The sequence below is a fragment of the Emiliania huxleyi genome (assembly GCF_000372725.1).
Source record: "Emiliania huxleyi CCMP1516 unplaced genomic scaffold EMIHUscaffold_37, whole genome shotgun sequence".
NCBI classification, from domain to species: Eukaryota; Haptophyta; order Isochrysidales; family Noelaerhabdaceae; genus Emiliania; species Emiliania huxleyi.
In genome coordinates this window covers 481,277-507,414 of record NW_005199194.1, presented here as the reverse complement: position 1 = coordinate 507,414, position 26,138 = coordinate 481,277, and the positions used below count along the sequence as shown (strand labels likewise).

Below are 26,138 nucleotides of genomic sequence, written 5' to 3'. Positions count from 1 at the left end.
AGACGGCCCGCCGCCGCTCCTCGCGCGCGCACTGCGGGATCGAGCTCATCGGCGGCATACCCCACCTGCTCACAACCCGAGCCCCACCTGCTCACAACCCGAGCCCCACCTGCTCACAACCCGAGCCCCACCTGCTCACAACCCGAGCCCCACCTGCTCACAACCCGAGCCCCACCTGCTCACAACCCGAACCCCACCTGCTCACAACCCGAACCCAACCTGCTCACAACCCGAGCCCCACCTGCTCACAACCCGAGCCCCACCTGCTCACAACCCGAGCCCCACCTGCTCACAACCCGAGCCCCACCTGCTCACAACCCGAGCCCCACCCGCTCACAACCCGAACCCCACCCGCTCACACCCCGACCCGCTCAGGCTCACGGTCTGTCGTCTGGACGGTAGCCTCGATCGGACCGCGAGGCCCGCGGCTTCCGCACGTCATATCTCCCCATATCTCCCCACATCTCCCCACATCTCCCCCACATCTCCCCACACCCCCCCACATCTCCCCCACCCCACACCTCCCCCACACCTCCCCCCCATCTCCCCCCCATCTCCCCCCATCTCCCCCACATCTCCCCACACCTCCCCCCCATCTCCCCACATCTCCCCCCCATCTCAGGCGCGGCCCGCCGCTTCTTTCGGTACGCCGCGCGCACGTCGTCGCACGTGTTGCAGCACGACCCGTCCGGCGCGGCGCCTGAGATGTGGGGAGATGTGGGGAGGTGTGGGGAGATGTGGGGAGGTGTGGGGAGATGTGGGGAGATGTGGGGAGATGTGGGGAGATGTGGGGAGGTGTGGGGAGGTGTGGGGAGGTGTGGGGAGGTGTGGGGAGGTGTGGGGAGATGTGGGGAGATGTGGGGAGATGTGGGGAGGTGCGGGGAGGTGTGGGGAGGTGTGGGGAGGTGTGGGGAGGTGTGGGGAGGTGTGGGGAGATGTGGGGAGGTGTGGGGAGATGTAGGGAGGTGTGGACCCCTCCGCCGCGGCGCCTGCTCACAACATCTCCCACTCCAGCCTCACCACGCTGCCGGGAATTCTGCGGCCGGCGGAGGGTGCGGGCGCCGTAGCACGAGCCGCACGCCTCCGCGTCGCCCTCTCCAGCCATCTCTTTGTGCAGCGCCTCGAGCTGCGCCTGCGCACACACCCCGCCGCAGCGGCGCGTGAGACGAGGCGCCGTCCACAGCTGCTGCCTCCTCCACCGCGCCCGGGGGGGGGAGATATGGGGAGATATGGGGAGGATGTGGGGAGATGTGGGGAGGTGTGGGGAGATGTGGGGAGATGTGGGGAGATGTGGGGAGATGTGGGGAGGTGTGGGGAGATGTGGGGAGATGTGGCGAGATGTGGGGAGATATGGGGAGATGTGGGGAGATGTGGGGAGATGTGGGGAGATGTGGGGAGATATGGGGAGGATGTGGGGAGATGTGGGGAGATGTGGGGAGATATGGGGAGATGTGGGGAGATATGGGGAGATATGGGGAGGATGTGGGGAGATGTGGGGAGGCTGCACGCCTGCAGCTTCGCCTCGAGCTGCTGCCGCCTCTCGCCCCTCTCGCCGCCCTGCAGCGGCGCGACCAGCGACTCGAGCGCGGCGACGATCCCGTTGAGCCGCTCCTGCGAGAAGGAGAGAGAGGCGCCGGGGTGAGAGCGAGGGGCGAGACACCGGCGCAGAGACCGCGCCGCAAGTTGAGCCGCTCCTTATCCTCCGACAAAAGGGGCGTGGGCTAAACCGCGCGGTGTGGCGGTGCGGGGCTTGGAGGAGACAACGGCTTGCAGGGGCCTCTTCTGCGCCGCCGAGATATGGGGAGATATGGGGAGATACGGGGAGATGTGGGGAGATGTGGGGAGATATGGGGAGATTTCAGCGCCTCTTCTGCGCCGCCGAGATATGGGGAGATACGGGGAGATACGGGAGATGTGGGGAGATATGGCGAGATTTCAGCGCCTCTTCTGCGCCGCCGAGCGCCGCCGCGACGCTGGTGACGTCGGAGAGGAGCAGCTTGATCGAGGCGTACCTGTTGTGTGCAGAAAAGACGGATGATGAAAAGACGCTGGTGACGTCGGAGAGGAGCAGCTTGATCGAGGCGTACCTGTTGTGTGCAGAAAAGACGGATGATGAAAAGACGCTGGTGACGTCGGAGAGGAGCAGCTTGATCGAGGCGTACCTAACCCATTCATGGTGTCTCCATATCACTCGCCCCCCACCCCACTCCCTCCCCCCCCGCCATAGAGGAGCAGCTCTCGGCCCAAGCAGGCGTACTAACCCATGGGTGGTGCCACTCCCTCCCTTCGCCATAGAGGGGCAGCTCTCGGCCCAAGCAGGCGTACTAACCCATGGGTGGTGCCACTCCCTCCCTTCGCCATAGAGGGGCAGCTCTCGGCGCAAGCAGGCGTACTAACCCATGGGTGGTGCCACTCCCTCTCCCCCCCGCCATAGAGGGGCAGCTCTCGGCCCAAGCAGGCGTACTAACCCATGGGTGGTGCCACTCCCTCCCTTCGCCAAAGAGGAGCAGCTCTCGGCGCAAGCGCGCGCCTCTCCCGCCGGTCAATGTCTGCTGCAGAGATGAAGCCCTGCACGTTGTCGTCGAGGATCGCGAGCCGGATGGAGACCGCCTTGACTCGGTGTGTCTCGTATGGTCAGTGACACCTTGCTCAGTGAGAGAGAGAGAGAGAGAGAGAGAGAGAGAGAGAGAGAGAGAGAGAGGGAGAGAGAGAGAGAGGGAGAGAGAGAGAGAGAGAGAGAGAGAGAGAGAGAGAGAGAGAGAGAGAGAGAGAGAGCCGCCTCACGCAGGTTGGCTTGAGAGGCGTTGTCCGCCGTCTGGATGCGGAGGATGTTAGAGCGCATGGCCGCGAGGTTGTCCAGGACGTGCGCACGCTGCCCCTCGGAGAAGAGCGCCGACGCCTGCTCCTCAAATCCTCCCCATCACCTCCTGCTCCCCGGCTACCGCACTTCGGGAGACGAGCGGCGACGCCTGCACAGACTCGTGCATCCTCCTCACCTCCTCCTGCCCGCCCTCGAAGGCGTCTGCGCCGCCCGCCCCTCCGCCCTCCCCTGCCCCCTCCCCCGCCGCCGCGGCGCGGACCAGCGTCTGCAGCCGCCCCTGCAGCAGCGCCGACTGCTCCGCCAGCTCGCGCCGGTGCGCCGCGTGCTCGTCCGCACTCAGACGCGGGTTCTCCTCCTCCTCGTGCTCAAAGTGGTGGAGGGTCTCGTCGAGGTGGGCGCGCGCCTCCTCCATCAGGCCGACGAGCTTGCGCTGCGCAAACGCGGGCGCCACCGTCTCGTTCCACAGCACCGCGCGCGGGACGTCGATCGGCACGCCGTGTCGGTCGACGCGCAGCTTGTGCAGCGCGGACGCCACCTCGAGCTGCTGCATCCCCGACTGGTCCTGCACCTCGGCGACGACCTCCGGGCAGGGAAGGTTGGGCAGGTATATGTCGAGGTTGAGGAGGATCCGCTCGTCGGTCGCCGCCCGCGACGTGTCCACCTCGAGCCGGTCGACGGTGTGCACCGCACGGAACTGCGTGAGCTCCGAGAGAAAGAGGTTGAGCGCGAGGAGGCAGCAGCAGAGCGAGATGAAGCCGCCGCCGAGCGTCCGCTCCTTCACCTCCTCGACCGATTTGGGGAAGAAGTCCAGCTGCTGGAGCCCCGAAGGCATCAGCGGCGTTCGCGGCGGCCTGGGGTGCAACAGGCGCGAGTTCTTTAAATTTAAAGAAACCGCGCCCCGCGGCGGCGGCGGCGGCGGCGGCGGCCGTTAGCAGCAACTGCGTTCGCGGCGGCCAGGCAGCCGACGATTTCTTCTTCAGCTTTAAAGAAATCCAAACGCCGCATCTGCGATCGCGCCGTAGCAACTGCCACGACGGCTGGTCGTCGGCTGCCGCTCTCGCCTCACTGGCGGCGCGGTCTGGTACCGCTACTCCCAGCTCCTGCCTGTCTGTGTGTGGGCCCGTGGCGGCTCGCCGCCGCGGGCGGTTCTGAACAATAGGAGCGGTCCAGGTCCGTCCCGGCGTGTCGCCGGTGCCGCTTCTTCGCCGACATTTTCGGACATCTCCGCACGACCCAGGAATGCAGTTTTGCGACGGTGTATCAGTCGCCTTAAACGTAACCAGACTCCTCTCTCTATTCTATCAAGCAAGCGCCCTCTGGGCTCCGCTGTCTTGCGTCCATTCAGTCTTGCGTCCACTCATACCGTGCTGGTGTCCAGTCCGAGCCTAACTGTTCTTCATCTTCCTACATACACACACAAGCACACACGGGGGAGAGAGTCACACGAGAGCAGCAGAGCATCGCCTCGAGTCCCGCGGCGCAGTGCTCGATGGCCTCTCTGCAGACAGTCCGTCGCCCGGAGGCTCTGCAGAGAGGCGCTTGGACGATTCTCGAGGGGCGCTCGGCGGCCGTCCCGCAGAACCCTCGCTGCTGGATTCGGCTGGCGCCTCACGCAGAGCCCTCCTGCATGCAATCACGACCAGCAGCACCGTCACGAGGGCGCTGAGCGACGCAGCCACCGCGATCAGCGAGATGGTGAGGACGGAGAAGCTGCACTCCGGGCCGTCGTACCAAAGGGAGGAGGGGCATGACGATGGGTGCGGATTGAGGCCTTGGTATTGAGATATTGGCGAGTACAAAGATGAGCAGCTGCCGCACGTGAGCCGGCACGCATCAACGGGTGGGGAGCTCTCGTCGCCACAGGGCGCATAGTTGTTTTCGATGAGCCAGGAGCACGGTCGAGGAGTTCCACCTACCTCTGTCAAAGAGTCGATGCATGGCGGCGGCGGCGGCGGCGACGGTGGTGGCGGCGGTGATGGTTGTGATGGCGGCGCGGGCGAGGGTGGCGGTGGTGGCGGCGATGGCGGCGGCGGCGGAGGAGGGGAGGGCGGAGAAGGCGGCGGCGGCGATGGTGGCGGCGGCGGAGGAGGAGAGGGCGGCAGCGGTGGCGGCGGCATGGGCGGCGGCGGCGGCGGCGGCGGCGGCGGAAATGGTGGAAAGTGGAACTCTGGGAGAGGGGGCAATGGATGCGGCGGCGGTGGAGCGCGCGGCCAACCCGGATCGATGGACAAAGGGGGGCCCGGCGGCGGTGCAAATGATGGCTCCAAAATGGACAGAGAGGTGAAGAGGCCAATAGATGCCGCAGCCGTGGCCTGAACATCGCACGTGTCGTCAGTGGTCTGAACCAACGGTGGCAAGCTCGCCGGCTGGACAGCCGTCACGTATATCTCATGTTGAGTGTCAAGATGGACGTTGTTTGGAGCCATGCCGACGGCCCGTGCGACGATGGAGCCAATGCACACCTCGCCCTGCGCGCTTCCCCCCCTGGGAATCGGAATGTCGTCATTGAGAACGAGAGTGCCGCACGACGTGCGCCCGGCTGGATCAAGCCCGGCTGGATTTCCGGGGTTGCACTCTCCTAACAGCCACGAGATATCGTACTGGCTGCCGTCGGAGCCCCTGGCAGGTGCGAAGCCCGCCCCATCGAAGGCGGCGGTGGCAATGGATGCGTCCACGACAAGAACATTCGGGGAAAGGCTATAGCAAAAGGGCTCGTTGCACGCTAGCCAAACCTCAATAATGGAGCCTGCTACCAGCTTCGCGGCCACCGCGTTTGAATTTCCATCGATCGAATTGTTATCAATGCAAATGTTGACCATCCGATAGTCGCCGACCATGGCCTGGCCTGTTTCCATGAAGATGTCCGTGACGACATCAGCCGGGCCGGGCGCCAGTATGCTGACTATGGGTGAGATGTCTGCCGAGGCGGTGCAGGTTCCCGACATGACTGCTAGCCCGTCTACCAGTCACACAGTCTCCCCTTTGTTGATAAGCACGCGACGTCGACGCCGCCCCCGGGCTCCGAGGGCTTCGAGCGGCCGGTCGGGTCGCGTATACTTACGAATGTAATTATCCAGGACGTCCGCTCGCCTCCCGCGGCCCCGGCCCGCTCGCCCTTGCCCGTGCCGCGCGCCAGGGACTGGAGGCAGCAATACCTCGCGTGCGGATGGATACCACCAAGAAGGAAGGGATGATGCAGACCCTCGCGCGCGCCTCACCGCTCGCGCCCTACCTCTTCAAACCAGACAAAAATCCGCCAAAGGTGTCGATCCGCGCAATCATCTTTTGGGGCATCATCGTGTACGCGCTCCAGGCCTTCCTTGTGGTCTGCATTGCCGCCATCTCGCTCAATGACAAGATTCAGGAGACCGCAATCTTCAAGTCGCCAGCAGACGCGCCTGTCTCAGCGAGGGGCGCCTGGAACTGCACGCCGCTCAGCTCGTGGGACACCCGCGCCTTGTGGCCTGGGTCCGGGGCGGCAAAGACGTACGAGGGGGCAGGCGGGGCGTTCAGCGCCGTGGGGGAGGCCGCAATGTCGGCATCGGAGTGCAAAGCCAAGGTCAAGGAGGCTGCCTTCTGCACGACCTTTGCGGAGGGGTACGTCGGGCCAACGGGCAAGTGCTGCATTTGGGGCAATTGCGTCAACGGCGATACCGAGCTGCCACCCTGTGGTGGGCTCATCGAGCAGGACGACGGGTTCGGCGGGTACTGCGATTTGGAGTATTTTAATACCGATCCAGCATTTACCAATTGCTTCTCGTTCAACTTTGCAACTGAATGTCCCGGAAAGGCGCCCCCAATCTGCAACCTCCCATCTCCTCCAGCAAATACAGGCTGGAAGAACCCGATGATGGGCTATCAGAAGAGCACTGCCGTCCTCGACTTGGCCAAGCTCGAGACCAAACTTCTCGACATGGGCACTCCCGTTCCAGTCAACGACCCAGACGGATGGCAGAGGCGCCGCTACGACCCGCGCGCCTCACCGAGCCGGCGGTGGCGATCCATCTGGCAGCTTGTGTCGGCTTCCTCATCACCTTCCACGCCGCAATCGCGGTGCAGCGGCGAAACCTGGAGGAAAGCCACGGCCCAAAGCCGCGTCCCGCCCGCCCGCCAGCATCGACCCCGAAGCTCACCGACACGCGCCCGACCGTCGCGTCCAGGCCATCGCAAACATGTGCAACCATCTCTCCCCCGAAGCGCAACGACTGTCACTGGCCCAGTTCACGCCCTTCTGCCTCGGCTCCTCGCTGCTCATGCAGTCCGCGCTCGCGCCGGCGGTGACAATCGCCAACCTACTCAACACTTCGATGGAGTGGGGCAACATCCGGTACGAGTGCCGCTGGGGGAGGGTGGTCGAGGTTCAGCACCCGCACTCGAGCCCCGTCCGCGTGTCACAGTCGCTGACCTGAGGGGCGAACCACCTGTATATTTACCGGGAGAGCCGGGCCAGACTCCGGCGGCACAGGACAGGACGTTCTCACTTCTCTGCAGCTCTCTGCACGGCATGCAGGGTCCACGCGCAGGCAGGGAGTACGCGATCGGGGTCACGATAATAACACATGATGACAGGTCGCATTGGCATTGTAGCACAGCGAGAGCCTCACGGCGCGTGCGCATGTTTTCACGTACAGAAAGAAACGTAAACTCAGCCCCAGGTGTCACCGTCTCTGGACCCACGTCTGCACCGCGGGCCGCCCTCGGAGGACGGAGCCCTCACTGAACGTGTCACGGGCCGACAGGCCGATACAGACGGTCTCTGCCGGCCGGACCGCCGTCATGCGCCACGTAGAGGAGGCTCCCCTCCACCAGCCGCTCGACACTCGGCTCGAGGTCGGCCAATCGAGCCTGCCAGCCGCCCGCGCGCACCGACTTCCGCAGCTCCGCGAGCGAGACGCCCACTGCGCCCGCGCGACCCTCCTCGCGCGCGAGCGCCTCGCACCCGTCGCTCACCTGCCGGGGGCGGCGCCGCGGGCTCAGGCCGGGGCCGGGCGGGGCGGGAGGCGCAGAGGGCGGCGGCGGCAGCCGCTGCGCAACGCGGGCGCGGCGGCGGGCGGGAGGGCGAGAGCGGACGGCGGTGGCGACAAACTCGTCGAAGCGCCGCCGCACAGCCGCCTCGCCCGACACGGCGCCCGCTGCCGGCTCGACCGCTCCCTCGGCCAGCCCAGCCGGCGCGCTTTGCGGCGCCACCGCCGCGCCCGGGTATCGGAAGGCTCGGTGGTATGTCGCCTCCCACATCCTCTGCGCCTCTGCCCAGTGGAGAGGCTCGCCGAGCGGGTCGGGCTCGGGCCACGCGCAGTCGACGCGCAGCTGCCGCGACTCGCGAAAGTAAGACAGGCTCCCGTGCACGTGCAGGCATGCGCCGAGCGGAGGCGCCGCCCGCGGCTGCCTCGACGGCCCGGCCTCTGTGGCTGCGCCGTCCCACCAGATGCACGGCAGCAACCCGGTCGAGTCGTCGATCATGAAGTGACTGCTGCTGTCGCGCCGGTAGCTCTCGACGACGACGCCGCAGACCGAGAAGAGGTGCACGGCGCGCGCACCGAGCCACCAGACGTGCTGACCGCAGCCGCCGCCGCCGCCCTCGCGCGGCACCGGCTCGTTGGCCAGCGCGATCGTGAGCGCCTGAGCGACGAGCACCTTGGCGTACGCGTGGTAGGTCGGGTCGCTGCCCCAGTGCGCGGGCGGCGTGCGGCGCTGGATGGACATGCTCAGAGCGGTGTCGACCAACGAGCGCGATTTTTTATTTTTCCGATACTACCTTCAAGAGGCAGCACGAGGACGAGTCGAGCTGCTCGACCGGGTCGCGGCTGTCGTTGCAGGCCCCTCCTGTGTCAGTCGTCCCTGCGTTACATTCTTCCCCGTCTTTGCCGAAAAAAGCAAAGGAGCGGGCGGGCTGGAGAAGGGGAGACGGGGAAGGAAGGGTTGGCCTGTCCGAGGGTTTCCTCTCGCACCCTACCTGGTTTCCTTTCCGTGTTTCCTGCTTGTTTCCCTACAACACCCTCTAGTTTCCTCGGGAAACCCCGGGGAAACTCCGTGGAATTTGTCATTTTGGGGGGGCTCTGAGCCGTGTCTGAGGCTGTTTTGGGGCCAAAATCGGCAAAATACCGGGTATTTTGCGGGTATACCTGGAAAACCCCGGTATACCTGGAAAATACCTGGGTATCGTGCCGATTTCCTCAATTTTGCCCTCGGCGATGGCGACGGTGCGGGCGTATGAGGACATCGAGGCGCGTCGCGGCCGGGATGGTGGCGATGTCCGGGACGTGCGCAGCTGCCGGGACGTGCGCTCCTGGGCGGAAGTCTGCGCGGCGGCTCGCGAGAGGGAGTTCAAGATCTTGGCTCGCGACTCGGTTCGCGCGGCGGCGGCTCGCGCGGCGGCGGCTCGCGCGGCGGCGGAGGCGGCGGCAGAGGTGGCTGAGGCGGCGAAGGAGGAGGAGCCCGAAACGGGCAGCGGGGAGGCTGCGGCATTGGCCGCGCCCCTGCGCGGCCTGGCGTCTGCGCCAGGCTGCGCTGGCACAACGGACAGGGTCACTTCTTTTTTCGACACTCTCCGCCCCGCCTGCAACGCGACAACGGCTTCATCATCTTCATCATCCCCTCGACATCCATCGCCGGTGCGGCGGCCGGCGAGGCCGCGGCGGCGGCGCCGGCGTTGACCAAGAGCGCTAGGAAGCGGCTCAAGGAGAAGGCAAGGAAGGGGCGGCGCGCTGCAGAGGCGGCGGGCGAGCCGGAGGTGGCGCCATCGCCGGCGCCGCCGCCGGTGTTCAAGACGCTCAGGGAGAAGAAGTCGGCTCAGGCGTCGGCGGAGGGCTGGGCGGCGGAGGTGGCGAGGGCCGAGGAGCTCTACGAGGAGCTGCGCGAGCGCGCGCCCCAACACTGCCGCCGTGGCGGCAAGTGGGCGCGCGAGAAGTTCGTGATGGCGGTGCAGGGAGAGTTCCCGCGCGCGCGAGGGGCAGGCGTTCCCAAGGGGACGATCCTGTGCCTCGGCAGGGTGCTCGACGCGCACGATGAGCAGGATGACGCGGAGGGTGGGCACCGGGACTGGGAGGAGGACCCGCTCGGGTTCGACACCAACCCGATGCTGCTCCGCGCCATGTGCATGGCGTTCGAGTGAACGCCGTGCAGGCAGCCCGTGCCTTTTGGTGTACCGCGTTTGTACCGCGTCCTGTGCCCCCGAGTTCATTTTATAAAAACGTTTCCGCAGGCGAAAGGAGAAGACGAATTTTTAAGATGCCCTGCAGGCATATTCAAGATGCGTTGCGTTTTCCCTATTGAAAGTCGCGACAAATGTCCCTCGAAAGATGCCCTGCAGGCATATTCAAGATGCGTTCCGTTTTCCCTATTGAAAGTCGCGACAAATGTCCCTCGTCCAGCCTGCAGCATGGCGAGGCGCGAGAGCGCAACGCGGTCGCGGTGGCGCACCGAGAGGGGCCGCCTGGCCACCGCTGCCACGGCGCCGCACGGACTTCACCCACTTTCGCGACTGTGGCCATCCAACAGTCTGCCGGCGCGGCGGGCGCATTCGAATGCGCCGGCCGCGCCGGCAGACTGCCAGTGCTTGCTATCCCGGGCGCACGTCAGCCGCGAGGACAGCGCTGCATCGCCGCCACAGCAACGCCTCCCCCGCATGGCCGCCGCCAGCAATGCCGCCGCCAGCCGCCGCATCCAGCCGCCGCCGCCAGCTGCCGCCAGCACTGCAGCGACAGCTCTCTGCTGCCCAGGCGCCGCCGCGGCCACGAGTGTCACCGCCACGTCCCACGAGTGCCACCGCCGTCAGCGTCGCCATGGCCACTGCCGCCGCCAGGGGGGCGAGAGAGGGGCTCCATATGTGTGTATGAGGTGTGTGTCTGGAGGCTGTCGCTTCCTGTACCTCAGGTATCGGAGTTATGGCACACTTAAGAGCTGTGAACGTGAAGAGAGTGGTACCAGAACTGTGGGTCGTTGCGGCACGCATGGGGGGCCTCCCGGACGTATGATCCTAGCCCAATACGTCCCACGGAGCACATTTCGATTTTTGACAGAATTAAATGCACTGCCCCCGCACGGTACTAATAGTCGTAGTTTTGGCACCGCTGCCCTTCACGGCACCACACCGCCGCTTGACAGCCCGGGATTAGCCTAGCAGCGAGTGGGCATCGCCTGCCGGTCGGCTGGGCACGAGCCAAGCACTTGGGCGGCCGTCAACCGAGTCCGAGCGGCGCCTGAGGCGGGTGCCACGGCGTCTGCACGAAGGCGTGGCGGGGTGAGGAGCCAGGAGTGGTGAACACCTCCCCGTCGGGCGCGCGGCGCGCCGGATGGCCCGCCGAGGCCGCCGCCGCCCCGGCGGCGGCGATGGGGGCGGCGGGGCCGACCCGGCCGGCGTTTGTCGGCTCCACCTACAGAAGAGCAGTCTCTGTGGGTCGACGATACTAACTCGGTAGTAACGCGGAGCGGTGCTGTGCGGCGCCGAGTTGTGCGCGAGGCGACCTCCTGAGGCTACCTGAGCTGGCAATGGATGCCACCAGGACGCACGGCTAGCAGGAGCCAGTCAGGCATGCCCTGCTGTGGAGCAGAGCCGGCTGGCGCACCGGCGATACTAACTCAGCGCGCCGCGAGAGGCGAATCTGGGCGACTTTGGAGGCGCAGTTCTCGAGCTTGCCGTCGAAGATTGATGTCGGGTAAATTGTCACTGCCGTCGGGGAAGGTCTTCTCTCAGCAGGCCGAGCGCCGTGGCCTGGCTCGGCTCGCCGCGAGTCGCGTGAATTTACGAGTGCCAAAACTCACGAGACCTCGATACTAACAAAGACTACGATACTTGAGGTACAGGAAACGCAGGTATTTCGAATACGAGGCTGATCCGGCCGTGTCCCCAGCACAGCTTTGGCTTCGACGGGCGCCTCCCAGGGTGCCCCGGGCGACCGACTCGAGCGGCATGCGGCTTCGGACAGACCTCGGCCCGGCTCCTGGCGGGTCGCTGAAGCGTCTCAGTCGCTCTCTCTCGGTTGCGCGGTTGTGCGGTTGACGCTTTTTTGGCGCTCACGGCGGGCGGCGAGGCTGGCCTTGAGGTCGCAGCGAGCCGTCCAGACGTCTCACGGTGGCGTCACGCATATCACTCGTGGCGTCGGTCGCCTTGGAGGCGGCGGAGACGTCCAGCGGCGGCGCATTTTGATGGGCACGCCCGGCAGCGCTGCGGGCGAGCGTGCCGCAGGCTGAAGACCTCCCTTGGCGCGGCGCGAGCGGCGCGCACCGCTGCACGAGGGCGCGCGGCGCTGCCGCCGCGATCAGTCGTCACGGCCTGCGCCCGGGCCGGCCGCGCGGTTGGCGTGGCAGCGACCACAGCACATGGTTCGGGGCTTCGGGCGGGCTTCTCGGTATCTTCGGTTCCGCTGCACCGGCGCGTGCGTCCGACCCAGTGAGTCCTGCCGGTGAAGTGTGTGGTGTCCAGCCGCGCGGTGTTGCAGACTACGTCGCGTGGTGTGCTTGTGCGTCGGTAGTCATCGCACGACTCGCAGTCTCGCACTGTGTCCGCACTGCCGGTGCCGGCTGGGTCCGTCGCAGCGCACGCACTCTCCCTGTGGGTCGAGTCGTGGTTTATGCGCGAGTCGTGGTGTGCGAGGATTATTTGACTAACACTCTGATTAATACCCAGCGCGGCGTCTCCCCCTCCTCTCTCGCTCGAGGCACCCGGAGCGAGAGTGTCAAGGACACACACCCATCTCTCTCTCGCGAGCGCACACACACCGACCCCATGTGCCGTGCACGGCCAGCGCTCCCACAGGCGCGGAATGATCCGTCGTGCGCCCCATGTGCGTACGCGCGCAAGTACATGAAGCAGTTATAGCAGTACCCTACGACACACACCGCCAGAGGACAGCGCGTCCAGCGTCCATCGGGGTGGAGGTGCTGCCGCCAGAGCCCAGGTTGGCGAAGCCGTCAACGATCCACTCTATGAAGCGTGGAGCTGCCGCCAGCGCTGCGGCCTGCGTGCCAAAGTTTCGCGGCTCGAAGGGGGCCGCGCCGTAGGGAGGGTTCGTGGAGCGGGCGACCCACCTCTGGAGCGTAGGCTGTTGAGCGACATCTTGACGTGCGTCTTCGACTTGCGGTAGAGGCACTCGATGTACCACCGGCCTGAGTTGCTGTTCTGCTTCACCGTCGGCGAGCAGCCGAGGTGCGCCACGCGCGGTCGTCGTCAGAGGCAGAAGAGGGCGCGTTGGTCATTTTCGCTATCTGCGCCGCGCGCAATGGGGTGAAGTCACGTGGGATTTGCACGACGCGGCTGTCGCGACGTGCAGAAGTGCGTGGCATGCGGTGTACGAGACGGTAGGTGGGTCGATGGCTCGGCTCGCATCGCCCTCCTAGCCACAGCTCTGGATTCGGGCCCGACGCCGAAGCGGCGCGCGCGACGGCCGGCGCGGCTTGGGAAGGAGGGCGCGGGCCGACCCATCGACCCCCTAGGGGACCAGACTATGGCCACCACTAGCCTCGCCAACCGCTCCGCTAGCGTGTCGAGCGAACCTGACGCGACTTCGGACGGCTACGTGGGCGCCTCGCTGTGCTGGCGTTACGCCCGGATCAGCCTCGTAGCAAACGCGCTTATAGTTGCAGGGCATCTTTAAACCTCTCCAGCGGCAGCACGAGGACGAGTCGAGCTGCTCGACCGGGTCGCGGCTGTCGTTGCAGGCCCCTCCTGTGTCAGTCGTCCCTGCGTTACATTCTTCCCCGTCTTGAGCGGGCGGGCTGGATAAGGGGAGACGGGGAAGGAAGGGTGGGCTCGAGGACACAAGGGGGGGGGACACGGTGGGGTGTGGAACACGGTGTGTCCCCCTGCCTCGAGGCTCAGCCAGCTCCGGAAAGAGTCGCTCTTGGGTTGAGGTGTGTGGCCCGCTCCCCTGGCCGCCGCCCCGGAAGGAGGGGGCGGAATCTTGCCCGCGCGCGCCCCCCCCCCGCCCCGCCCCGCCCCCGCGCCTCCTGCCCCCCGACGCCCCCAGCCCCCCTCCCCCGCGCAGTCGGCGCCTTGCGAGTCAAGAGAGGAACCGCTCCAACGAGAACAAGATGGCCAAGCAGATGGGCGCGTACGACTCGGGCTTCCTCGGCGCGGGGGGCTCGCCCCGCTCTACGATGGACGCCCTCTACGACATCTTCGACGAGCTGGCCGAGGAGCCCAACGACCTCGAGCCGCTCGACGCCGTTGGGCTCGCCTCTGCGCTCGAGGAGGAGGAGCCGGGGCCGGAGGACACGTCGCTGGCCGAGGCGGTCGAGGCGATCCTCGCCATCGACAAGATTATGAACGACCTCCGCATCAACGCCCTCGACCTCTCCAGCCTCCGCTCCGTCCGACGCGTCCTCGTGCGCGCGCGCGACGCCCTCCTCCAGTTCTCTCCGCAACACCTCGTGGGCGCGGCGCGCGCCTACACCGTGGCGGGGCGGCCGGTCCCCGCGCTCCTCGAGGTGCTCGTGGCCCAGTACCAGAAGCCGCTCGCTTCGTGCCACCCGCCCCCGTCGCCTTGCGCACCTGGCTGCGCCAACCTGCCGATTGCAAACCTCGCCGCGGCGATGGACCTGAACCGGCGCGAGGCGCAGCTCCACGAGGGGTGGCAGACCAAGCCCTTCGCGGTGCAGCCCTCGGCCCGCCCCACCGTGGTTGTCGTCCCCGTCGACGTCTCGCGCTACGCCCGCATCTGAGGGGGGGGGGCACGGTCGGACGAGCCGCTCTCCGCCCATCATTCCCCCCCTTCCCTCTCCCCCAGCCGGTCGGACGAGCCGCTCTCCGCCGCGGTCTCCCGCCCAGCGCGTCCTCTCTATTAGTATAGTATTACCAACTTTCTATTCCGCGTTCCGGCGCGGGCCTCTCTCAGCGAGCCTGGCCGTCGCCCCCGAAAGCGCGCAGCCGCTCCACAGCGGCTGTGGCGCGGCGGTCCGTCCCCTGTGCGGCGCGGCGGCGCGGCGGCATCATCTCGTCCTCACGCACGCGCTGCAGCCTCTTTTCCTCGGGGCGGCCGCCGCCGCCGCCGCGGCCTGCCTTGCGCGGGAAGACGGCGCCGTCCGGGTCCGCCGCCACCGCCTCGTCGCCCGCGTACATCGCGGGCAGCTCGGCGTCGCCGCGCCTTGCCCCGCCCGAGAGCGGCGCAGCCTCGGCCGGGGCCTCTCCGGCGGGGCGGCGCGGGGCGGCGGTGCCGTGCTGCCTCTCCTCACCGCCGCTAGCACCGCCGGTGCTGCTACCGCAGGCGCCGGGGGGGGGGGGGGGGGCGACTGGGAAAAATGCCGCTCTCAGGGGGCATAAAAGGAAACTGAATCGGGAGGCAGCAGGCGGAGGGAGGAGAGGCGGCGGCGAGGAAAGGAGAAGAAGCGAAGGAGAGGTGTGTAGAGGGGTGCCAGGAGCGGAGGACACAAGGAGGGGCGAGGAGGGGTCGAGGGAGGTGGGGGGTGGGGGGTGGGAGGGAGGAGTAGAGCCGAGGGAGGGGGAAAGGGGAAGAGGGGGTAAAGGAGGGTGCGGGCACATGGACATACGAGGCTAAGGCCTCTCTCTCTCTCTCTCTCTCTCTCTCTCTCTCTCTCTCTCTCTCTCTCTCTCTCTCTCTCTCTCTCTCTCTCTCTCTCTCTGCTCTGAGCTCCCTCTGCCACTAACGACGCCGCGGGGGGGCGGGGCGCCTGTCCGCCGCGGCGCGCCTCTCCGTGAAGACGTGCAGGTTGTCGTTGTCGATCAGGTCATCCGTCGACACGACCTCCTCGCCCAGGAGCGTCTCGACCCTACAGTGAAGAGCCGCTGCAGTTTGCTCTACTACTAACACCTAACACCATACCTCCTCCTGTGCACATCTCGGCGCTCTCTCGGCGCTCTCTCGGCGCTCTCTCGGCGCTCTCTCGGCGCTCTCTCGGCGCTCTCTCGGCGCTCTCTCGGCGCTCTCTCGGCGCCTCGAGATGTCGCCTGGGTCGACCCCGAGCCTGCCTCCGACGGCTCGCACGAACCTCTCCCACGAGGGGACCTAGTGCAGGTGTCAGCAGGGTCGAGAGAGGAGCTCTATGGAGGAGTGTCTCGCAGTCTCGGCCTTCCACACGAGGCCGTCAGAATGACAGATCTTGAAGTGAGGCGCTGCTGACTACTGCTACAACGGGAGGGAGGGGGTGGGGGGGGGACTACCCGGTCGTTTGATCTGGAGTGATCAAGCGAGAGTATGTGTGACTCCAGCAGCGCATCTCGGCGCATCTCGGCGCATCTCTCGCCTCGTCTGCGTCGGAGGGGAGCAGCAGCCGCGTCCGCCGGTCCGTGCCGGCGAGGGTGAGGTGGACCTGTGCATTGTCACATGGTTCATAGACGGCGATCTCCCTCTGGAAATGAGGGCAAGGTCTGCCGGTGAGGGTTGGGAAGGGGGGGGGGGGGGGCGCACGAATCGCTTCCCCGCGCCGGCAGAAAGGAGCTCCTCGTCCTCGGCACCGGCAGAGACTTGTGCGGCAGGGGGCGGCGGGAGGGGCGACAGGTCATGAGAGGGGCGAGGGGGAGGGGGGGGGGGGGGGGGGAGGAGGGAAAGAGGAGGAGGAGGAAAGGAGGAAAGGAGGAGGAGGAGGAGGAGGAGGAGGAGGAAAGGAGGAGGAGGAGGAAAGGCTTTTAGCCCCCCCCCACCCCCCCCCCTTTTGCGCCCGCCTACCCCGCCTGCCCGCCCGCCCCCTCCAGCCCCGGCAGCCTTGCTGTCGGGGCTCAGGGCGCGTCTTCGCACGGCCGTGCGCCCGGGCCTCCCTTCCGTCGCGCCCGCGTTCGAGCCGATCGTTCCGTCGGCGAGGCCCCACAGCGTCCCAAACCAGCCGATCGTCGAGAGAGAGACGAGGAAGACGACCGCCAGGATCTGGACGGCGCGGTTGCTGCGCCCAAAGAAGGGGACGCGGCCGCCGTGCAGCGCAGCGTGCTGCTGCGCCTGCTGCTTCCGCTTCCACTCCCCAAACCGCTCCTTTGGCGCGTCGTCGAGGTCGGTCAGTGGCACGCCAAGGCGTGAGTACCCGCGCTTCCGCTCCGCCTCGGAGGGCGGGTCCCAGGTGAGGGGAAGTAGATGCCTGCCGGGTTTTGCGCCGCGCTCTCGCTCCGACTCTGAAGTCGGACACCAGTACATGGACTTTTTCCTCAGTCAGAGTCGCCGAAACATAAGAAATTTCAACGCGCCTCGCACAACACTGGGAAGAGATACGAAGAGGCAGACTCCCCAGGGTGGGCGACGGCTAGCGCACCACACTCCTCTCCTTAAAATCCCTGTGTGGTGGCGGCGTGCCGTTCCTCCCATCCCTCCCTTGGGTTGTGTGTTTTCTTTCTTTCTTTCTTTGGGCACAGGACTGGGCACGGGACTGGTGCGAAACAAAAGAATTTTGCAAAAAAAACTCTCTCACACAACACTGGGCACAGGACTGGCGCGCACTGGCACTAACACAGGTACACCACAAACAAAAGAATTATACCATGCTTACAGCAGAACTGGCCCATCCCTCCCTGGGTTGTCTGTTTTCTTTCTTTCTTTCTGGCTCGGACTGGCACTACAAATGGCACATCAGGCGACGGCCACGCAGGTATTTGCGCAACTGCGCTCTGGGACAGCGCGCGAATCCCCAGGTCGTGAGCTCACTTTGTCGGCCGCGCGCAAGGTGAAAACTGAGTGTGAGGCGCGCAGGAGGCGAGGATGGGCGCGCCGGCGGTCGAGCCGCCGAACAATTCGACGTGGCGCAGCTCCGCGCTGGCGGGCACGACCGAGCAGATGCTGTCGGCGGCGGTCACGCGACGAGGGAGAGCCGCAGGAGCCCTCTGTGGAGCAGGCGCGCGAAAGCAGCGATGAGTGGCGCTTCGTCAGCCACCTGTGGGCGGCCACCGGGGTGGCGCCAAGCCTCAGGACACGAGATCTGGGAAGGGCATGGGGTCACGCGGGCCCTGTCTGCAGCAGCAGTGCTAACTAAAACGACAAAATTCCGGATGGACCGGAGAGTGTCAGCTTTCTCGACGCACCGTGCTCGGCCTCGCTGAAAAGCTGGCTGGTGGTCGCCGCAGCGCGTCGGCGCGACTCCAACTGGTTGGGCACCTCGGCCGGGTCCATCGGCAAGAGGCCCGCGCCGTCGGGCGGCCCCGGGAGCGCATGATGCCCCTCCGAGAGGCGCTGACGCCCCGCCGAGATCGCGCTGGTTTCGCACGAAAAACACGACGCGCCAAGGGGGGGGGTGGAGCCTCGGTACCCTAGAGGAGACGAGAGGGTGCTGTAGAGAAACGCGGGAAGCGAGGGTGTGAGCGAGGACACATGGGTACAGCTGTCCCAAAGTTGAAATTTCGGCTGTAGCACCCACCTCGCGGGCCGATCTTCTGGCCCAGCGAGGCAGCGGGATACCCGGCGGCTCGGTTCGCTCCTCAACGCAAACAAGGACGGTAACGCGGCACGAATTCTTTTCGGGGGCTTTTCAGAATTCTTTTGTCGCGAGGCGCCACCGCTGTCAAGCGTGCGCAACACGCGCCGATTGCGAGTCTCCATCGATCCTTCCCGGACTGCCGCGCGGGAGAGACGCGCCGGCTGAGATCTGGCTCTCTTCGACGCCTGCGCGTCTGCGCGCAATGCCTTGCGGCCGCTGCACCTCCAGCGCGCCGGCGCCGAGGACGACGCGGGCTGCTCCGTCTCCCTGTGCCCCGAGAGCCCGCAGAGGCCTCTCCGTGATGGCGTTTGAGAGCCCCCGGGAGCCCGGGGAGATTTTCAAAGAAATAGCCGCGCGTGGCGCCGCACACAAAAGTCAATAAACTCAAATTCTAGAGATGGGCTTGAGAGGTGAATGATGTGACTTGGATCTGTGCTTGTCCCCGGACACAGTTATTGTTATGGTACGTACCAGGTGCCTTACAAGCCGGCCCATAACACCCATAACACCCATAACATGTTATGGGCTGCTATGGGAGAGCCGTCCCCGGGTTACGGTTTAGCACACCAACAGACAGTGGGGAGGTCTAAGCCGAACCACCCGCCGGGCCGCTGGCGGGGTGACGGTAGACCTCCAACCACTGCAGACAGCCCTTCCCGACGGGGACGCCATCACCCTCGCCCAGGGATCGACAACGCTGTCTTAAGGTCCGACAGGTCCGGGCCCCCGGTATTTTATTGGGGAATGCACTTGCACTTAGGTAGGTAGGTAGAAAGGTGAAGAACAGCCAGGCTCGGACTGGACACCAACGCGGTATGGGTGGACGCTGGACAGATGATGACGGCACGCACGAGCGACACACAGACACAAACAGGCTCACAAGACACACAGCCAGCTGGCTGCCACACACCCTGAGTTGGCGTACACCCCCTCGCGCCTCGGGTGGTTTCACTGCGGGGGCCCTCCGCGCCTCGGCTCTCTCGCTAGTGCGGCCGGCGCGTCGCCGTCGGCGGGACGGGCGGTGCGTGCGCGCGTGTGTGTGTTGTGTGCCATCTGCCGGGGTACCTTGTAAATAGGGCCAAACGTGCTTCGTGCCCCGGATCATGCACATGGTGCCAGACAACAGTGTGCATATCCATCCCATCGACCCACAAGCTACGACTCTCTCACTCTCTCACTTCAACGCCGAAGCCTAGGCGAGACTGCCTCTATCGATCCCCGAGCGCGACGCCTCAACGCGGGAATTCTCTGGCGCAATGCTCCCCTCCCTCGGCAAAGAGTTTGACGCCTCTGCCTCCACCGGCGAGGCAGCGGCGGTGGATGACCTCCACCGGACGCGCTGCTGCCGCCGCAACAACGGGCTGAACAGCGAAGCGTGGAAGGCTCGGAGTTTGGCGCAGGCCTTTTTGAAGGCCGACATCGACTTCGGCCGACGAAGCTTCAAGGTTGGCTCTGCTTCGGAAAAAGAAAAAACGGCACCGTCTGTCCGGCGTCCACCCATACCGCGTTGGTGTCCAGTCCGAGCCTGGCTGTTCTTCACCTTTCTACCTACTTACCTACCTGGACTGGCTCGGGCATGTCAGCAGGATGGATTTCGATCGCCTACCTCGTCGCATGCTTTCGTCGTGGATGCCTCACGGCCGGCCGATCGGGTGCCCCAACCCGAGTCGGTCCTCTCCGTCCGTGAATTCTCTAGCACGGTGAATTCTTTTCTGGCGAAGCATCATGGTGCACAACTTGCCGGACTGAAGCGAATCAGCTCCCACAAAGTTTGATTTCTCTATCGTGTGAATCGTGCGTGGGCGAAGGAAAAAACTCTTTTTCGCGTGTATATGGGCGTTACGTCCGGGGGCGATGCCGGAGGTCCGCGGGCGCCATCGTCGCGCGCGCGGGCCGCCATAGCGGCCCGTCCCCATCTCACACACCCCCGCCCACCCTTCCCCCGCCGACAGACCGACAAGGCGGACAGCCTCGCCGGCAGCTCGTTTGAGCAGCTGGAAAGGGACTTCCAGGAGGCGCGGGCAGTGGGCACCGCCGCCACTGCGAATGCCGCACAGCAAAAAAATCCGGTGCTCGCGCGCCCCGCTCCCACGCTTGACTACACACTCGCTGCACTGCTCAAAGCCAACCCTACCTCACTGGCCGCCTTCGACACTGTCCCGCGCGTCTCGCGCCCCAACTGACAACTCATCATTGTCCCTCGGACACCACTCTCCAGCCGCGCTACCTTCGCCCACCTACCGCTCTCGCATGACATCTCGACAATCCTCATATCTCCAGGCCCAAGACTCCTAACCACTGCCCCTGCTCGCCCAGGACCACGAAGCGCCGCCCGCGCCCATTGACCCCCCAATCAGCCTCGACAATCAGCCCTCTTGCTGTCCCTCAATCCCCACCCGCCAGATGTACTGCCCTCGCCCACCCAATACTCTCACCCTCCTGACCCGGACAGTCCAGGTACAGGAAAAGCGGGGAGCGGGGCCCGATCCAAGGAGCACCCCGTCGGCCCGGGAGGGCTGTGAATTTCGGCGCGAGCGGAAGGCTGCCTGCAGACGCTCAGCCCCCGGCTGAGCTGCCGAATCCTCCCGGCTAATCCCCTGACCTGCCGCCTGAAACGGGACGACATTACACCACCTCACACACACTCCCCCCTCAGGGCTAAGCAGTGCGCAAGTCCATCCGAACTCTAGGCGAGGCGTCGACCACTCCTTCGGAATAGCTCTGTCAGTGGCTGCACTAGACGCCCAGAGATGGCGCGCGGCGCGGGCGGATGACTGGAAGAGAAAATGCGGAGAGGCTAGCTCGCAGGTAGATGTGCTCAGCCAAGGGTAGGGGATGAGGGGAATGTGTCAGTGTGGGGGGTGCACCAACCGCAGAGCGTTGTGTTTTGCCTTTAAGACTTGAACAGTTTTTTTTCGTCCCTCCGGCTAAAGAAAGAAAAATATCCATTTTCTCTCGTCAGAAAATTCCAGAGTTGTTTTGTTTAAATTCTTTCTGGAGTTTTTCTCCTGAAGCGAGGTTTTTCTCCTTCAAGCGACGACGAGCCCAGCCTGTCGCCGCTTGCCAGCCACCGCCGTCCTCAGCCACCATGGTCCGCTCCTACTTTCGGTACACCGAGGAGGCCGCGTGGGCCGTGGCTGTGTCTGGCGGCGCCCGCATCGCCGCCAGCGCCGACGGCCGCTCCATCCTGACGCCGATGCTCGAGTCGGTCGGCGTGTGGCCTCTCCGCGGCGGCGGCACCGAGCGGCGCATGCGACCGCGACCCACCGTGGCGGCCACCGCTTCCGAGACGACGGCGCTGCAGCTGTCTCCCGACGGCGAGGCCGTCGCAGTCGGCTACTCAGACGGCACTGTCCGGCTGTGGCCTGTTGCCGGACGTGAGCCTCTGCTCGAGGAGGAGCGGGTCGCCCTCTCCGGGCACCGCTCGGCGGTGCTCTGCCTCGCCTTCGCGCCCGACGGCTCGCAGCTCGCCTCGGGCGGCGCCGACACCCTCGTCGTCCTCTGGGATGTCGTCGCCGAGGCTGGCGTCTGCAAGCTGCGCGGCCACCGAGGGCCCGTGACGGGCGTGGCGATGATCGCTTCGCTGGGCGCGCTCGCGTCGGTGTCCAAGGACGGGACGCTGCGGCTGTGGGACCTGCACACGCAGCACTGCGTCCAGACCTGCGCCTCTCCGGCGGGCGAGCTCTGGAGCGTCGACATGGACGAGAGCGCGGGCAGGCTTCTCACTGGCGGAGCTGGCGGCGAGCTGCTGCTCTGGTGCGCGCTTGCCGAGAGGAGAGGGAGGAGGGGAGGGGAGGAGAGCGAGCACACCGAGAGCGCGCGGAGAGCGCGCGCGGAGCGAGCGGGGTCGACACGGGACAGACGGGAGGGGGAGAGGTGCTCGCTTCAGCCGCCACATGCGCCTCGGCGCGCAGGACCATCGCAAAGGCAGAGGTGGCTGGCAGTGCTGGCGGCGAGAGCGGCGCCGCTGACGGCGCGACCGAGGAGGCGACGCCGGTCGGCGTCGATCCTCTCTGGATGGCGGCGCACGCGACGCTTCGCGGGTCGATCGCGACGACGAGCAGCGCAAAGGTGGCTCAGATCAGCTGCTCGGCGGACGGGGGCATCGTCGGCGTGCTGTACGGCGACCGGACGATGGGGCTGTGGCGGGCGCGGGACGGTGGGGAGCGGCTGAAGAGGGCGGGCAAGCGGCGGGTGGAGCGCACCAAGAAGAAGAAGAAGAGGCTCGCCGGCGGGGCCGCCGCTGAGGAGGAGGGCGAGGAGGAGGAGGGCGAGGCGGGCGGGGCGGAGGAGGCGGGCGACGAGGCGGCTCTGGCTGCACTCGAGCCGCTCTGCGGCCTGCGCGGGTCGCACAAGCTGCACTCCTTCGCCTTCCTGCCGCCGCGCAAGCCGGCCGCCGCACCCTCCGCCGCCAAGGCGAGCCGCAAGCGGGGCAGCGCGCCGCCGCCGGCCGTGCGCGTGCTCGTCGCGCAGCGCGACAACTCTGCAGCCGTGTGGGAAGTGGACACGGGCGCGCGGACGGCGGTACCCGTCCCTGGCGCCTGCGCGCCGCCCGCGGGCCACAAGCACGAGCCGCGCGCTGTGGCGCTGTCCGGAGATGGCGGCCTGCTCGCCTCGGCCTCGGATGGGGAGGTGCGTGCACTCTGCCGCTACAAGCACCGCGTCCCCCCCTTGCCCTCTCCTCTCCCTGCCCCCCCCCCCTTTCCTTGCCCCCTCCCCCTCCCCTCCCCAACCCCACTCTCCTCTCGCACCTCCGCTGCCCTCGGCCTCCTCGGCCCCAGCCCTGCACCCCTGGACCCCAGCCCTGCACCCCTGGGCACCCCTCGCGCCTTCGGCCAAGACTCGGCGCGAGCCGGCGCCTTGCACGTGTAGGCGCGCGTCTGGTCGCTCGGCTCGCGCCAGTGCGTCCGCTCCCTCGCGTGTGGCTACGGCCTTTCCGTTGCATTTGTCGCGGGCAACAAACTGGTTGCAGTCGGGACAAAGTCGGGTGGGTCTCTCCCCGTTTTGCCCCCCCTCCTCCCCTCCCCCCCCCCCCCCCTTCCCCCCTTTGGGCCTTTGGCTTCGACCCGCCACGCCCCCCCCCCCCCCGACCCGAGCCTTTGCTTCGCCCCTGCCATGCGCGCCGGGCGACGGGACGGCCCGACGGCACGCGCATCTCGGCCACACCCTTGGGCGGGCGTGGGCGGGCTAGGTGGCCTGCAGCTGTACGAGCTGGCGACGGGCGAGCTCGTGCACGAGAATGCCTCGGCGCACAGCGGCGCTGTCTGGTCGCTCGCGGTCGAGCCGGGCGGGGCAGCGCTGCTCTCTGCGTCCGCGGACAAGACTGTCGCCACGTGGAGCGTGGTCGGGGAGGGCGGCGGCGGCGGCGCCAGCCTCGCGCCCGAGCTCAGCGCCGACCTCGGCGATGACGCGATGTGCGCTCGCTTCTCGCCAGACGGCGCGCCGCCGCCGCCGGCTGCCGCGAGGCTGTTCGAGGGTCGTGGAGGGGGTGACCGCGCGGCGAGTTGAGTAGGCGGTAAGATGCTCGTCGGCTTGCTCGACGCGTCGGTGCGCGTGATCCACCGGGACTCGCTCAAGGTGCACCTCACTCTCTACGGGCACAAGCTGCCCGTCCTCTGCGTCGGCGTTTCGTCGGACGGCACGATCTGCGCGTCCGGGTCGGCGGACAAGAGTGTCAAGCTGTGGGGCCTCGACTTTGGAGACATGCACCGCTCGCTCCGCGCCCACACCGAGCCGGTCACGGCCCTCGCGTGGGTGCCTCGCACGCACTACCTCTTCACGGCGGGCAAGGCGCGCCGCCGCGCCTCGCCCTGCCGTGCAGCGCGCCCCGAAACCCGCGCCCCCAAGGCCGCGCCTGGCGCACGGCCACGCGCAAAGGGGTCGCGCCGCACCCGTCTCTGACGCGCCCTCGGCGCGTCTCCCCACCGTGCAGGACCGCCTCATCAAGCTGTGGGACGCCGACACGTACCAGCTCATCCACGCGCTGCGCGGCCACCACGCCGAGGTGTGGTCGCTCGCAGTCTCGCGGGACGGCGGCCTGCTGGCCTCCGCCTCGCGCGACCGCTCGCTCCGGCTGTGGAGCCGCTCCGACGAGCAGGCGAGGAGGAGGGGGGGGGGGGGGGGGCAAAAGGGGGGAAAAGGGGGGGAGGGCGTGAGGCCGGTGCGAGGCCGGTGCGAGGGCGCTAGGTTTAGCCTGGCGTGGCGGTGATTCGCGGCGGGGGGCAGGCCTTTGGCGGAGGGCGGCGAGAGTCGCGGCGTGGCTGCGGGCGGGGCGCGCCCTCTCAGAGAGGGCTCCCGCGATCACAATCTCGCCTACTCTCACGGCCGGCTCCTCGAGCGCAGGTCTTCCTCGAGGAGGAGCGGGAGGCGGAGGTCGAGGCGGCGCTCGACGCATCGCTCGAGAAGACGCAGCAGGCCGCCGAGGCGGAGGAGGAGGAGGCGGCGACGCTCGGCGTCGACGGGCGGAGCGAGGGCGGCGCGGGCGCGGCGGGGAGGAGGACGGCCGAGTCGGTGCGGGGGGCGGAGCGGGTGCTAGAGGCGCTCCCGCACTGCTCGGTGGAACGGTGGGTGGCGGGCGGGGCCCGGCCTGAGCAGGCGGGCGGCCTTGGACCGCAATAGGCGCTCTCGGTACTTGACGGCGAGGAGGAGCGAGCGGCGGAGTATGAGGCGGCCCTCGCGCGCCACGCCGCCGCCCCGCCCGACGACGACCGGCCGCGTCCCACCCTCGTGCCCAACTTGCTGCTGCTCGGCCTCACTCCCGGCGCCTCCCCGAGAGAGCCGAAAGCGTGTCCCGTGCCCCAGCTAGCACATACACATCGGTGCGTGCGGTCGAGTGGTGTCCGAGCTAGGCCGATCACGCACACACGCTGTGCTCCACTGCCTCACGAGATTACACGAGATTACACTGCCTCACGCTCCAGTCGCTGACTCTGTACTGACGCCCTGCCGTCGGCGCTTTCACGACGAAGGCGCCTACCTGAGAATACACGAGATTACACGAGATTACACGGGATTACAAGACGTAGGCGCGTACCTGCTCCGCGCGCTCGGTTCGGTCCGGCCCGCCGAGCTCGAGCAGGCGCTGCTCCTCCTCCCGTTCGACGCGGTCCGCCGGCTGCTCGTGCGCCTCCTGCCCCTCCTCGCAGAGGCGCCGCCCGTCGAGCTCATGGCGCGCGACCCTCCTCCTCGCCCCTCCCTCCCCGCCGCCCGCCGTCATCCCCCCCGCCGCCCCCCCCTCCCCCCCCCCGCCCCCCGCCCGGACCTCCCTTGACCCTCCCCACCCGGCTGCCCGCCCTCCCCGCCCCCGGCAGGCACGCACCATCCTCTACCTGCTGCGCGTGCACCACAAGCCGCTCGTCGCCTCGCGCGCGCTGCTCGACCTGCTCGGCCCGATCCACGCCGCGCTGTCCGCCCGCGTCTCGGCCGAGCGCGCGCGGCTGGGCTACAACGTCGCCGCCCTCGGCTTCCTCCGCTCCGCCATTGAGCGCGGCTCGGAGGGCGGCGGCCTCTTCGGGGAGGCGCTGAGCGCACGCGCCGCCGCCGCGCCGCCGACGGTGAGCGAGCTCCGGCGCAAGACGGCGGCGCGGGAGAAGAAGACGGGCGGCAAGCGCCGGCCAAAGCAAAAGGGCAGCGCGGCCGAGTGAGAATGAGCGCGGACGTGTCGTGTTGAGAGATATGCTCGTGTTCCTTTCCAAAGTCGCCGAAAAAGTCGGCGGTTTCCAGATGGGAGACGCGCAGACGGCGCGCGCACCTTCCTGGATCCTGCCTGAGGGGTGGCCCGTCTACCGTCTACCGGTAGACCGGGTAGACGGTAGACCGTTTGGTAGACGAGTCTACCACGAGTCTACCGGTAGACCGTGATGAACCTACGGCTGCAGTCTACCGGTAGACTTGGTAGACCGCGGTAGACTGGTCTACCCCTTTTCAGCCGCCGAACGGTAGACCGCCGCCGCCGGACGGTAGACCGCCTCGC

The 26,138-nt window shown here is 67.0% G+C and overlaps 7 protein-coding genes across 7 annotated transcripts in view; 4 read left to right on the top strand and 3 right to left on the bottom strand.

The window, feature by feature from the left end:
- The window catches only part of EMIHUDRAFT_102202 (hypothetical protein), a gene marked incomplete at both ends in the record, with an annotated part of 5,949 nt that extends 2,296 nt beyond the window's left edge, over positions 1 to 3,653 (bottom strand). The window contains 7 exons of the mRNA XM_005771925.1: positions 33 to 65; positions 660 to 700; positions 1,021 to 1,132; positions 1,573 to 1,611; positions 1,982 to 2,146; positions 2,575 to 2,610; positions 2,997 to 3,653. Of these exons, the coding sequence (XP_005771982.1) occupies positions 33 to 65; positions 660 to 700; positions 1,021 to 1,132; positions 1,573 to 1,611; positions 1,982 to 2,146; positions 2,575 to 2,610; positions 2,997 to 3,653 (1,083 nt within the window). The remainder of the gene's footprint in view (positions 1 to 32; positions 66 to 659; positions 701 to 1,020; positions 1,133 to 1,572; positions 1,612 to 1,981; positions 2,147 to 2,574; positions 2,611 to 2,996) is intronic.
- Positions 3,654 to 5,987: 2,334 nt separating this feature from the next.
- On the top strand, positions 5,988 to 7,230 carry EMIHUDRAFT_209144 (hypothetical protein; the record flags this gene model as incomplete). Its single annotated transcript, XM_005771924.1, has 2 exons — positions 5,988 to 6,836; positions 6,982 to 7,230. The coding sequence occupies 2 exons, from the start codon at positions 5,988 to 5,990 to the stop codon at positions 7,228 to 7,230; spliced, it is 1,098 nt and encodes a 365-aa protein (XP_005771981.1).
- A 316-nt stretch (positions 7,231 to 7,546) lies between these two features.
- On the bottom strand, positions 7,547 to 8,524 carry EMIHUDRAFT_209143 (hypothetical protein; the record flags this gene model as incomplete). The annotated part of the gene is made up of 2 exons (XM_005771923.1): positions 7,547 to 7,753; positions 7,928 to 8,524. The coding sequence occupies 2 exons, from the start codon at positions 8,522 to 8,524 to the stop codon at positions 7,547 to 7,549; spliced, it is 804 nt and encodes a 267-aa protein (XP_005771980.1).
- Positions 8,525 to 9,031: 507 nt separating this feature from the next.
- On the top strand, positions 9,032 to 9,932 carry EMIHUDRAFT_102200 (Hypothetical protein; the record flags this gene model as incomplete). The annotated part of the gene is made up of 2 exons (XM_005771922.1): positions 9,032 to 9,099; positions 9,323 to 9,932. The coding sequence occupies 2 exons, from the start codon at positions 9,032 to 9,034 to the stop codon at positions 9,930 to 9,932; spliced, it is 678 nt and encodes a 225-aa protein (XP_005771979.1).
- A 999-nt stretch (positions 9,933 to 10,931) lies between these two features.
- On the bottom strand, positions 10,932 to 12,445 carry EMIHUDRAFT_451152 (hypothetical protein; the record flags this gene model as incomplete). The annotated part of the gene is made up of 4 exons (XM_005771921.1): positions 10,932 to 11,019; positions 11,298 to 11,356; positions 11,431 to 11,531; positions 11,608 to 12,445. A coding segment is annotated over one exon (539 nt), but the record flags the coding sequence as incomplete, so codon positions are not given.
- A 1,404-nt stretch (positions 12,446 to 13,849) lies between these two features.
- On the top strand, positions 13,850 to 14,479 carry EMIHUDRAFT_209140 (hypothetical protein; the record flags this gene model as incomplete). The annotated part of the gene is made up of 1 exon (XM_005771920.1): positions 13,850 to 14,479. The coding sequence occupies one exon, from the start codon at positions 13,850 to 13,852 to the stop codon at positions 14,477 to 14,479; it is 630 nt and encodes a 209-aa protein (XP_005771977.1).
- Positions 14,480 to 21,254: 6,775 nt separating this feature from the next.
- EMIHUDRAFT_209137 (hypothetical protein) lies at positions 21,255 to 25,809 on the top strand (the record flags this gene model as incomplete). Its single annotated transcript, XM_005771919.1, has 13 exons — positions 21,255 to 21,922; positions 22,081 to 22,360; positions 22,493 to 22,798; positions 23,039 to 23,167; positions 23,369 to 23,580; positions 23,642 to 23,669; positions 23,744 to 23,920; positions 24,099 to 24,241; positions 24,392 to 24,508; positions 24,761 to 24,825; positions 25,192 to 25,271; positions 25,477 to 25,614; positions 25,741 to 25,809. 13 exons carry the CDS (start codon positions 21,255 to 21,257, stop codon positions 25,807 to 25,809), a joined length of 2,412 nt encoding a protein of 803 aa, XP_005771976.1.
- Positions 25,810 to 26,138: the final 329 nt, after the last annotated feature.